This window comes from Coregonus lavaretus (assembly GCF_964263955.1).
Source record: "Coregonus lavaretus genome assembly, chromosome: 23".
Lineage (NCBI taxonomy): Eukaryota > Metazoa > Chordata > Actinopteri > Salmoniformes > Salmonidae > Coregonus > Coregonus lavaretus.
In genome coordinates this window covers 13233571-13246398 of record NC_140010.1, presented here as the reverse complement: position 1 = coordinate 13246398, position 12828 = coordinate 13233571, and the positions used below count along the sequence as shown (strand labels likewise).

General features: G+C 41.8%; 2 protein-coding genes across 4 annotated transcripts in view; both read right to left on the bottom strand.

The window, feature by feature from the left end:
- Window positions 1–73: 73 nt before the first annotated feature.
- Window positions 74–7453, bottom strand: LOC311099233 (ubiquitin carboxyl-terminal hydrolase 14-like). 2 transcript variants are annotated; one of them, XM_084139919.1, is made up of 16 exons: window positions 7234–7453; window positions 6110–6255; window positions 5990–6022; window positions 5610–5714; window positions 5192–5295; window positions 4808–4866; window positions 4405–4535; window positions 4104–4184; window positions 3935–4017; window positions 2456–2570; window positions 2185–2250; window positions 1950–2042; window positions 1698–1826; window positions 1424–1484; window positions 1178–1285; window positions 74–875 (listed from the first exon to the last, which is right to left on the bottom strand). In XM_084139919.1, exons 1-16 carry the CDS (start codon window positions 7247–7249, stop codon window positions 727–729), a joined length of 1479 nt encoding a protein of 492 aa, XP_083996045.1. In that variant the 5' UTR covers window positions 7250–7453; the 3' UTR covers window positions 74–726. The 2 variants fall into 2 exon arrangements, with proteins under 2 accessions (XP_083996045.1, XP_083996044.1); XM_084139918.1 differs by having other exon boundaries at window positions 1424–1487; window positions 7234–7452.
- Window positions 7454–9058: 1605 nt separating this feature from the next.
- The window catches only part of LOC311099231 (rho-associated protein kinase 1-like), a 68120-nt gene continuing 64350 nt past the window's right edge, over window positions 9059–12828 (bottom strand). Inside the window, exons 31-33 of one of the 2 annotated variants that reach the window (XM_084139916.1) lie at window positions 12308–12569; window positions 11649–11856; window positions 9059–10668 (exon numbers count right to left, since the gene is read on the bottom strand). In XM_084139916.1, coding sequence (XP_083996042.1) covers window positions 10665–10668; window positions 11649–11856; window positions 12308–12569 — 474 coding nt within the window. In that variant the 3' untranslated portion in view covers window positions 9059–10664. The other variant, XM_084139915.1, reaches the window with a different exon arrangement.

The window sequence follows — 12828 nt, the reverse complement described above, 5'->3', positions numbered from 1 at the left end:
TTATTGTAATGTCTTATAAAGCCATATGGGCAGGGCATTTAGATGAATAAAAAAGTGAGTCATTTAATCAGAACATGGTTTGGTAGAAGTTTATTTTGACCATTTATGAAAAGCCATCAGTTGGCTGGCAGTCAGGATAATGACTGCATGTATGAGAGACAAGCATTGAACCGCTTGTATGATGAGAAATCACCAACTACAATGACGAAAGCAATGTGCAAGACCATTTTGTTTCCCAAAGAGATCTGACAGGCGAGGGGGCGTAAGCATTCGTTATGGTTTGAATAGTGGGTACTGTAGGTGATGTCTCCAATACATTTGAATTAAAGGTACAGGGTAACTTGAAAGACACCTGATCCAGATTAGATAACTTGGCCAAAGACTTTCTGTACAGCTGATTAGTTATATGACTACAGAGAAGTACTATGACATGAGCACCTTGTTCAAGGCTTTAAAAAATATACAATGTGTATAAAACATTTAATTAATGAAACTGCAGAACTAGAACCTCAACCTCTCAATGATCCAGTCCAGAGATTGCCTGGCTCAATAATAATAAACTTCCTCCACTCCACACAAACATATGTGTCAAGAAGTTACAAAAACAAAAAATTAAAGGTCATCCATTTTTAAAGATACCCAGAATTTATTGCACATCTATGCAGAGTAGACAGTGCTTGGAAATGGCATTGGTTGGTTAGAATTTTTTTTTTTGCATTAGGTTGGTTACTGTTTCTCTTCTTCAAGTATTTCCAGTCGTCGGGGTCCGTACAGTAGGACGTAGGCTATATGCCAGTCTCCTCCACCGGACAGCCTCAGTATATCCTCTGGAGACACCACACTCACCTTGTCGTCATCAAACTTCACCCACTCATCTGTAATGGCAAAACATGGATGTATCGAAAACAGTCATTCATCTGTACCTTGATAAAACACGAAAATCAATTAATATAGTAGTTTGATTACAAGGTAAACAACAATCAGGCCGACTTCCACAACAACTAAGAGTGCGAAGCATGAGGGTAAAATTCTGTTTTGGTCTGGGTCGGTATCTCATGTCCTCCGTTGTGTTGAACTGACTGAGGTGAACTACCCCTTTAAGGAGCAGGTTGACATGTATCTATTCATCATATTGATTGCACTGTGGAGACTATTTTCTTAATACTATGGAGGTTACCTTCTTTCCTCTTGACCCAGCCGACATAGTGTCCGGAGGAGCTGGATCGGCCCTGGTGTGTCAGCACTGCCTGCAGGTCGTAGTAACCGCTGTTGTTGGAGCCCAGGTCTGCAGGGAATAGACAGACATTCGCTTAGAATGCTTAGGAACATATCCCTTAAGTTAAACAACCTATCCCTTACACAACTGACTGATGCTTTGTTTGTAAAGGTAGGCCACCAAACCATATGATGTAAAGTAACCAACCGTCGTCGAATGAAAAGGGCTCATATTTCACTTCTTTCGGTTTGTCTCCCACCTTCTCCACCTGCTTGATGCACAAAGAGAAAATGTAAGCTACATGGACTACACGCATGTTCTTTGAGACGTTCATTCACACTGAGTTGCTTTGTTTGGTCAGGGGGACAACACTGAAATATATTTCTTGGAGGTTTGGGTTTATTTTGTAGAGTATACATTTTCCAGTTCAAAGCTGAATTGCAGTAGAGACAGTACACAAATCAATTATATATATTTGTACCTTCTGTGACTGTTTCTCCAGCTTCTTGTCCTCAATCTCCTTAAACTTTGACCTGACTGCCACCATCTTCTGCTGCAGCTCAGAGGTACACAGCTCATACACATCCAGCATCAGCGGGAACTTGACATCCTGGAGAATCAAATCAATGGTGGAAAAAAGCATCAGGACAATATTCTTTCATCCACTTACAACAGTATTGTGATGATAATCCCATCTATTAGGAGGACATTCCTAAAACATCAGAAGACCTACCTTTAGGACTTTGGCATTGACAGACTCCTTCTCTTTGTAGAAAAAGCGAACCATCTGAATGGTCAGGTAGGCCGGGAGGCGGCTGACTTTAGACTAGACCAAGGAAAGGAGACAAAGTGAACATCACCTTAACCAACAAACCAACCAGCTAAAACGACAGAACAATAAAACACATTTCACAAGCTCTCACTAGTTTATAAAACTCTTACGAGCCCAGCCCAAACTACAAACGTACAGATTTTATGTACAGGGCATTTCTTTGCAAAGATGGAGACAGCTTGGTGATTTCTTCCTGCAGTCTCTAGAGAGAAAGAAACAGAGGGACATGATGGGATTAGATCAGTGTTGCCATGGTGACAGACCACCTTCGAGACATCATGGTGGGTGAGTGCGCCTTTGTGTTCCTGTACATGTGTGTATTGGTCTGTGTGTTTCTGTGCATTTGTATGTATGTGTCCGTGTGTTCCTGTGCACGTTCCTGTGTGTGTTGCTGTGGTACTACTCACCAGCCTGAGGCCGGTGGCCAGGTACTTGACCTCCTGGTTGATGAAACAGCTGAGTTGAAGCTGGCTCTCTTTACCTTTAGCTGGCTCCTCATCCTCAGACTCTGTACATTTCATACTGAGGACAGGGGTTAAAGAGATTCTCTGGTACTTTTGTATACTTTTTAGCCAGTAGTTCTGAAAGTAGCGCCAAAAGTTGTCCCCGAAAATTGCGTACTACATCACATATGTGCACCACATCATTGCTACCTCTCGCTCTGCTGTATGTGTAGCTTGCTAGCTGTCACTCAAATGGCTAAGAGCTGAAGCTCATTGGCTAGAACTCAAATTGCTAGCCCAAGTGGGGGGAAATGTAGGGAAAATGGCACAGCACAGCTTACAGAAAAACTGTTGCTTTCAAACTAGGAATTTTGTGACTAATTGATGTAAGACAGTAATTCTGCTCATTGACACATCCAGCCCAAAGTGGAAGGTTTAAAAAATACTTAGCAGTCTCCATAGTTATGCATATCTTTAAGAAACTGAGAAATAGGAGACTAATTATTGGGAGGAGAGAGCAAAAGGTGTTGAAATAATATACAAACATGGAAGCCAGGGATTTTTCTGCCATTGAAATCCTTAGGTGGGTTGCCTAAGCGGTTTTTTCGGGTGGCCTTAGTCCAAACAGTGTCAAAAAATGTAAACGCGCTGGATGGAAAAAGTATTTAGGTGTAACCAAACGGCTAAACCCAGATAGAAACTATATAGAAAAGCAATAATGGACCTATATATTTTTTTTAAATAATATAATCTTTGAGAACTAACAATCACCTAAATTAAAGCTAGACAGTCAGGGAGAATTGAAAATTCCCAAAACAATGAATTTAGCAGTATAGTTAGAACACAGGATTGGCAAAATGCATAGAATTGCAGGAAATTTGCTTTAAAACTGCAAAAATGTATCTCGGCTCCATGGAGAAATTTGTAGAATTGCAAGAAATTGGCTTAGAAATTGAAAAATGTCTCTACTCCGCCAAGATGGGGGCCTCTAAAATGTTGCCGCACCCCCTGCCACATCCAATAAAAACCCCGGAAGCCATTTTCCTTTCCCTAATAGATTATACGCTCATCTCAAATTCAATTAATCAGGCGTTCCATTTTTACATTACATTTTAGTCATTTAGCAGACGCTCTTATCCAGAGCGACTTACAGTTAGTGAGTACATTACTTTTTATTTTATTCATACTGGCCCCCCGTGGGAATCGAACCCACAACCCTGGCGTTGCAAACGCCATGCTCTACCAACTGAGCTACATCCCTGCCGGCCATTCCCTCCCCTACCCTGGACGACGCTGGGCCAATTGTGCGCCGCCCCATGGGTCTCCCGGTCGCGGCCGGATACGACAGAGCCTGGATTCGAACCAGGATCTCTAGTGGCACAGCTAGCACTGCGATGCAGTGCCTTAGACCACTGCGCCACTGCGTTCCGACTGCAAGGATACGTGGTTTCATACTCCACTCCAAAATACTGGTCGATGAAGTTCTTCTTGGCAGCGACAGCAGCAGCTCCACTCTCACTGTCAGTCTATGACAGACAGAAAAAGGGAAAGTTAGGACAGACATCCACATCTATAGCTACTTGACAGCTTACACACTTGTTTATACACATACCTCCATGGGAGCTTCTGGGTCTTGTGGCTCCAACTTCTGCTGAAGAACCCGCATCATCTGCAACCAACACTCGTTGGCATCCTAGAGGGGGGCAGACATTAACAAATGAAGCCCATTTCTACTCTTCAGACCACATTCTGTATACACAATTATTCAATGTCCTCTTGGGCTACTTGAAACTGAGCAATCAATGTGGTTCAGTCTAGATGTGCGTTACTGAGTAGTACCAAGCAGTATGAGCAAAGCAGCATCTTCTGGTGATGAGTGAGTGACTGGTGCCAGCCAGGGGCCCTGGTCTCACCTGCTGAAGGTACTGTCCCTGGTCTCCCTTCTCAGCGAACTGGGGGAAAGCCATGTGCAGGAACTGCAGCAGGATGATTGGGGGTATGCTGGAGGAAGTCTTGTCCATGGTCTCGTAGAGGTCACGGAGGGCTGAGGATGGGAATACAAATGGTAATTTAGCAGTTATAACATGGACATTTAGCTGACCCTTTACCCAAAGCCACCTACAGTTCATAGTATACAACACCAATGCTGGTATTGGCAGCACTGTGCTCTGACCATAGAATTAGGAATTAGAATACTTGAATAGGATCTCTATGGCTCCGACTTAGTGAGTCATACCATTACCATGTCTACACTAGCAGAGAACCAAAGACACAATATAAATACAACAGATACAGACAGAAATGCCAGGCACTGACCTGCTGTGATGTGCTGGGATGGTGCGTTGGCCCCTGAGGACCTCAGAGCACCTGCGTACCTGTAGAGGGACACAGAGGGCTAATAAGATCAAAGCTATAAAACACCACTTCTAAGAACAAAAACAGTGTATTGTCTAACCTTAAAGGCACACCCTAGTCACCTGCTCATGGCAAGGTACCAATCAAAATGAGACAAGACTATATCATGTTGAAGAGCCTGAAAGCCTTGTCTTCTAAGACAAACAATACATGTGATATAATTGTCAGCTGTATATAGATACCAAATTAATAAGAATCATATTGCATCATCACTATAGATAGATCTCTGACAGAAGTTGCTTGCATCATCACAGAGTGGCATTAATGCAAAAATCAAGAGCCCACCTTCTGAGGGCTCCTTTGAGCTCTGGCACGGACCGAAGACACTGCACTGTAGCGTTCATATAGCAGGTGTTGCCCAGGTTGGTCAGTCCGCAAGGCATCTCCATCTACACAGACAACACAAGCAAAATGGGGTTAGTTTCTCTATGACTGCCAGCGCTGGAAAACCCAGCCAGCATCCATTCCCTTTAAACAAACAGACAACCAACGAGTAAGTCACACATTGTACAAGATCTCAATTTCCATCAGGGGTAGTAGAAATGACAGACAGCTGTATCCGTTCATAGCACTACTGTGCGAGGCAAAGCCTGAATTTATCATACAGTTCCAGATCAGCAGATTAGACACTGGCCTTGAACCCAGCTAGTAAACAGCAGACTATACATTGCTATTAAGAGCCAGCTAGTAAACATTAACTCACAGCTGAGGCCAGCTGGTCCTCAGTCATATCCTCTACAAACATGGGCCGGACTGCAGGCTCCTCGGGCAGGGCCTCTGCTGAGCCCATCATCAACAGAGTCATCCCCTAGGATAGAGGGGGATGGAGGGAGGGGGGATGGAGGGAGGGAGGGTGGAGAGAGGAGGAACAGTATCCCATGTCACATTGTGTACCATTGGATATCTGGTGATGGTAATCAATGAAGAAGAAAATAGATCACCCTGCAGCATTAGGCTAGATCACATTGTAAGTAACACTACCCCAAAACAGGTCCACTAAATGACAATGAAATTTGACAATATATCAGTCTACTTTCCACAATATTGAAAGAAGTAACATGACAACTCTTAGGCTATACTTACATTCTTCAATTTTATGTTTCCCCAGTCATCGTCCTAAAAAAGACATACAAATGATTAAGTATCTTTGGAAATAGATTATGTATTGATCATCTGTGGTTAACTAAAATGAGACAACTTTACCTTGAGTGTGCCTCCCTTGACCATAACCTTCTGTCTCTCTGGTTGTACCCCTGTCAAGGCAAAGAGCTGAGCCTTGAAGACCATGGGAGGTTCTTCTGTGTTCAGCTCTATTGCATCAAACTTCTCTTTTCCCCATTTCACATTCACTGAGGAAATAAAAGAGAAACATAAACACAGACACCAGTATCTGTTATTACTAACCATAGGGGAATGGAGGGCATCTCTGATGCCTCGTGTCTTGTCATGAATGACACAGCACAATCATATTTTACAGTGATAACCTGTGTTGCAGAGGAAGGCTTGAAATAAGAGTCGACTGTTTTGGTTGTTAGTCTTGATCACCTGCTAAATAGACAGGTCACCTTTATACGCTAACGGTATCTAACTAGCTAGATTTGAGGGAGAATGAAGGCTAGCAAGCGAGCAAACCGTATAATGTTTACAGTGATGTTTACATAGTTAGCTAATGTTACCCTTTCAGCTACCATATTTTAACATTAATTACAACATCAATATTGTTAGTTAGCTAAAATCGATGCTAACTAACGTTAGTTAACTAGCTACCTGGCTAGCAAGTTAGCGAAATAATAACAAATAGCGGTAACAAATTGGCTAACGTTAGACTGGCTACTTAGCAAGTTTATTTGGGCCAGCTGTAACGTTGCAGCATAATTTTCATACCTAGGCTCTTTGTGTACAGTGTAAGAGTTCATTTTCTGGCTAGCTTAACAGTTAGCAGGCTAGCTAGTCAAATGTTGACGTGACTGCAGGAAGTTAACTAGTGCCGTTAGCATAACATAAAGCTAAGTAGCTAGCTAGTTAGACAAATTAGTTAACTAGTTATTATGTCAACAAAACCCAAACGTATCTAGGTTACTTAACAAGCTAGATAGTTTGTCATGTCGTATTTTCTTAAATCAGATAGAACACTCCCGAATCTGTTATTTCTGTCGGGCAGCTCGCTAGTTGGTGACCGATTTACTTTACGGCCTATGATGGCTAGCTAACACTTTAGCTAGTTAGCCTGCTAGCTTGCGTTCCAATAGTGATCATTAAAACACGTGTATAAATAGTTCAGAAAAGGGATCATCATTGTAAGTGGTTACGTTATATCATTAACTTACCTGTAAACACGGGCATCTTATAGGCAGTTTTGATTGATAATCTCAAATTCCAGTCACCGGGGCGCGAAATCGCTGTCGGGTGCAGTTGGCTACGATAGGTTTCTGTCTAGCAGCTAGCAGCTACACCGAACTTCATTCAAACAGTTCTCACAATGACGCTGCAACTGCACGGCAGTGTGTACGATGAAAGATTATCGATGCGGTCTGCCTGCAGCTATCCAGCCTGGTCCTGAGCCTGCACAGCCCAACATGTGAGGGAGAAGGGTGTTATTGCAGATGCAATTAGGGGCGTTTTCTGATATTGGCGTTTCTTGACGTCAAGTTACACCCATCAGTTGTCAGAGCAGCTTTTTATTTTTATTTAATTTTATTTAACCAGGTAAGTTCTCATTTACAACTGCGACCTGGCCAAGCTTACCGATCACTGCAACTGTACACAGCCCATCTATAATTAGCCCACCCAACTACCACATCCTCATATTATTTATTTTGCTCATTTGCACCCCAGTATCTTTATTTGCACATCATCTTCTGCACATCTATTACTCCAGTGTTAATACTAAATTGTAATTATTTTGCACTATGGCCTATTTTATTGCCTTACCTCCATAACTTACTACATTTGCACACACTGTATATAGATTTTCTATTGTGTTATTGACTGTACGTTTTGTTTATCCCATATGTAACTGTGTTATTGTTTTTAAATCGCACTGCTTTGTTTTATCTTGGCCAGGTCGCAGTTGTAAATGAGAACTTGTTCTCAACTGGCTTACCTGGTTAAATAAAGGTTAAATAAAAAATTGGTCCGTGGCTGTTTCTTTCGCATCGGGGACACCAGTTGTTGACAACTGTAGCATTGTAGTTAAGCCTAACCTTTTTCCTAACCTCATTCTCCTAACCTGCCACGTTAATTTATCCTAACCTGCTATGTAAACAAATCATCTGTGTCAAGAAACCATCCATTTCATAACACCAGAACTGACCAATGGCAGGCACCAATGGGCGTTTACTGATATCAAGGAACGCCCACATCAAGCAACACCGAATTGCAGTCTGCAATTACAACATATTAAGTAATAAATAATAGCAAATGCCATTTAGCAGAAGCTTGTATCCAAAGTCATGAGAACACTCCCGAATCGGTTATGATCAGAATGGGCCCCTGATCACAGTAGAATTTCTTCAACAAATGAATTTGTAAAAGTACTTTTCTAATCTTAAAGTTCCCACTAAAACAGACAATTTAAACAAAACTCAGCTAAAAATGTTTTACCAAATACTGCATGTCTCCAACAAGGCTGACTATCCTGATGTCACTTATTAATACTGATCTGTTGAAGAGTAGCCCAATTACTATAAAAGAGCAAATCACTAGCCTAAATCTAATAATATAATATGCCATTTAGCAGACGCTTTTATCCAAAGCGACTTACAGTCATGCGTGCATAAATTTTTGGTAATTTTTGGTAATCTACCCATGTTAAAAGCAGCACATTAGTGGTTCTTCATAATCTAATTTCCCTTGTGCTTTCTGCAAAACAGTGATGCTCATCCCAGTCAAACACCTCTTCACTGTTTCTAGTCCTGTGATTGTTGAATGGAAAAGTCTAAAACGGATCCTTGAAGTTGAAATTTGTAGGGGTTAGGGTAGGGATGCCCCACGAATGCTGTATTGCACTAACCATTGAATGACTAGCTACAATCACAGCAATAGGATTGGTAAATTACTTTGTTAGCAGTAAGTCTATATGCAGTTACTCAGAATAAAGAACTGTATATCAAAATCAATCTCAGCCTACATACATAACAAAAGAGAAGTGTGTAGATGATAAAGATATGTTTATTAACACCTATCCATCAGTGCGGCCTCCAATGCAATTAAACATGCGATTCATCCAAGACAAAATAGAGTAGATCATAGTTCCAGTGCTTTTCTCTTTTTACTGAACAAAGTTGTAAAAAACCATTTAGAATTATTGAGGAGGTATTCATGATCCTTATTTTCTTTCTAATGATGTACACCGAGTGGGGTTTGCTTGAAACATTACCATATTAATATAACAAAATCTGTAACAAGCCTTCGTCAAGGTACACCATCCAGAAACTTTCGTTAGATACATACTGGACTCTGGGAACTTTGTGTTGACACATTACACTATTGCAATGAGTCTATAAAGAGGCATTCGATATACTCCAACCAGACAGGGAACGTTCTGATAAAACCAGTGTGGCAGATATTTAAAAAAGAATGATCGAAGAGCTAAGATTTGTCTTGGTTTTGGAGATAAACACAAACAGATATGGCAGTAAAATGGTTATCCAAACGTTAAGGCACTAGGTGGGCCAAATGCTACACCTGTTTAGTCTTCTACAAATAATTTACAATTCAAACAGTGCAGTTTTACATTTGTTAACTTAATGTTTTCCTTTTGAACCATTTATCTATGAGTCAATGTAAGGCAATACATACAAAAAATACAAGAAAAAAAACAATATTACAGAAAATGTACCCAATGAACACACAGAAAAAACACAAGTTTTTAGGTCTCCTATACGCCATTACAATGGAATTTCCTTATGGCTTAGAGCAATAACAATAATTATAATAAAAAATAATAATGCATAGATTTAAATGATGATCTTGCATGCTCCTCACTCAATACTCAAAAACATCTAATACTCAGTTCCCAATACATACTCTGTCCCAACCGACCCCTGATATAACTGATGTGCAGAGTAATAGGGTATAGAAGCATAAAGGCCACCAGTCAAAGGCATCAAAGTACATTTTGAAGGAAACAGAGTTACTGATAGAGTATATCTTTTCTCAGACAAGGGAAGAAAAAACAACCACATTTCCGTATCCCCGAGATGTACCCATTCACTGCAGAGTTAAGCCAATCCCTGTACTACAATACCTCCATGTTGACATGCAAGAGTCCCAGCAATACAGGCAGTCATTCATTCAACCAGAATCCCTTCCCATGACTGGTATGGAATATGTACAACCCACTGCTTGCCATGAGCCTCTTTCTATTGCTCTCCATCTCCCATTCAGGTCCCAAGTCCAACGTTTTGGAAAGATGACCCACGCCATCTTCTGGAAGAAACAAAGAGTTGCAAGTATGTGGTGCCTGGGTGAGGAAGTCTTAGTTGAGGCTCCGGGGTGAGGACAGGGGAGGAGGGGGTGAGGGGAATCGTAGGCCTTCTCAATGTCCCTGATTTTACATTTACATCATTTAGCAGACGCTCTTATCCAGATGCCTTGTGTCAAATAATTGTCTCAATTTCCAGCCCTGGTCAGATTGCTTCAATTGACTTTGATATAAAATAGGGATTCTCCTTTAATGTGAGGGTATAATGGAGGGGGGGGGGGGGGGGGGGTAAGAAAAATACAAAGTCCCAATAGAATCCAAACGTTCAGATGGTTAGCTGGAAGAAAGAAGAGAAAACAGGTGTCCAGTAAAAGAGTGTAAGACATTTTAAACTTGATTAGTACCCCCGATATATATTAATATATTACATAGAAAAACATTTAAAAGACATTGTAACTGCAACTTCATTTAGTCTTTGATGATCTCTGGCATCATTCTTGCTAGAGAAATGCAACAACCCATATATGGGACACCTGCTTCAGGAAAGGTTGCATAGAGGGCTAAGAGTTAGTCAATGAAACCATCCAACAACGCTTTAGTGTCAAATTAGATAGAAAGAGTTCCCCAAGTCAAACGAGAAAGAACCACAAAGGAAGACAGTTCTACTGATGTTAGATACACCACCAACACAGTCAGTTAATAATAAATAGTCAGGCCAAAACAGGAAGGAGATAGTCTAAAAAGTTAAGACTTCTGTAAATTTGGTGTGGAGGAGTTGTTGTTGTCAACATGTGCTCGATGTTGTGTCTGTTGCTTGGAGGCTGGAGGCTGTGGTAGCAGAATGAGACTGCGACCTGTTACAGTCACAAAGGGCAGTAGAAGACAAATAGCAAGTCACGTGACTGACCGGACTGGATGACAAAACCGAAACAGACAGTCCACCAGCAGCACCAGGGATGAACAGAGTACTTCTGGACTGGAGCACACCCTCTTAACTCCCCAGAATAGAAGCCTACAATTCCTCAATGTTCTGTATTGTCCAAAACAATCGTCAAGCTATAGAAAACAAGTGTGTCTGCTAAGGCCCTACCAGAGGAAATAAGAAGAAAACTACAGAACTTTTAGGTTGAAAAGGGCTGCTTCGTGTGACAATCAGAGGTTGTGTCCAAAATGGCACCCTATGCCCTATATAGGGCACTACTCTTGACCAAAAGTAGTGCACTATATAGGGAATAGGATGCTCATGACAAAAGTAGTGCACTATATAAGGAATAGGATGCAATTTCAGGCCCAGAGAGTGTATGTGTGTAAGGTTACCTTGGCTTGCCCGTGATGCTTTTGGGGTTCTTGCGAAAGGACTGGTTGGTTCCGGAACGGGTGGACAGGGTGCGGGGCGACGCCCTCAGGAAGGAGGAGGGCGGTGTTTTGGGGATCTTCTTGCCCAGGTGGCCGATCCATTTCTTCTGCTCATCTTGGGTCAAGGCCAGCAGGAGCATGTCCCGGGCAGAGGTCACATCGTAGTTCACTGGAGGAGAGGGGGGTTAGAGGAGACAAAGGCAGGTAGAAAATTGAGAACACAAACTCAAGATGTCTCGACGACCCTAAGGTGGTGGAAGTTAATCTCCCCTTTAACCCAACATTTACCACTCAACGAAAGCAAAAATCAAGTTATATTATTAAATTGTGTGTTCTTTTAAAATACAGAAATACAGCCGTTATGATGCATTTTGCATCATACCTGCTGTATTTCTGTTTTTTGAAAGTTATACATCTTGAAAACTTGATTGCTGACATGCAAAACATTTTGGGACTATATCAACAATGGACTAATGAAACAAATGACAAAATATCGTTTTTGGGTGGAACTGATTTGATATTGATATAAAAATGGCTGCATTGGGCCTTTAAGTATATATTTTCCCCCTTTCACCACAGAGTCAGGTCTCGTCAATATAACCTAACCGCCATGACCGTACCTTTGCAGGGGGCGATGACGTCCTCCTTCTTGTCGAGGTGGTCCTTGTGGCACTTGACGTGGCAGCGGCGGCACTCCAGGGCGGGTGGGGGCTTGAAGACGTTCCACAGGGGCTTGGTGCAGGCCTCGCAGTTGGAGGGGAAGTGGTAGATCGTGGGAATGAACTCGTGACCTTTGTGTGGCAGACAGTTGGTCTTGTCCCCTTGCGAGCCAGTCTCCATGTCGGCCTCCTTCCTGCACTCCCCCTCATTGGCATACAGGATCTGAAGAGAGGAGACAATAGAGTGAGTCAGATGTTGAGTCTCTTCTAAACATTTCTGGGTTTTTATGAAAGTGGTAGTTTGAAGCTGTGCTTTCTAAATCAAATCAAATGTTATTTGTCACATGCGCTGAATACAACAGGTGTAGACCTTACAGTGAAATGCTTACAAGCCCTTAACCAACAATGGAGTTAAGAAAATATTTACTAAATAAACTAAGAAACTAACAAAATAACAATAACGAGGCTACAGTGAGGGAAAA

What these genes read in the sequence shown, in the direction of transcription:
- LOC311099233 (XM_084139918.1), bottom strand. An exon ending in ACCCAGAAGCTCCCATGGAG is followed by an intron (nt 4,018 to 4,103) that starts GTATGTGTATAA and finishes TGTCTGTCATAG; the next exon opens with ACTGACAGTGAGAGTGGAGC. An exon ending in TCAATGCCAAAGTCCTAAAG is followed by an intron (nt 1,827 to 1,949) that starts GTAGGTCTTCTG and finishes TTGATTCTCCAG; the next exon opens with GATGTCAAGTTCCCGCTGAT.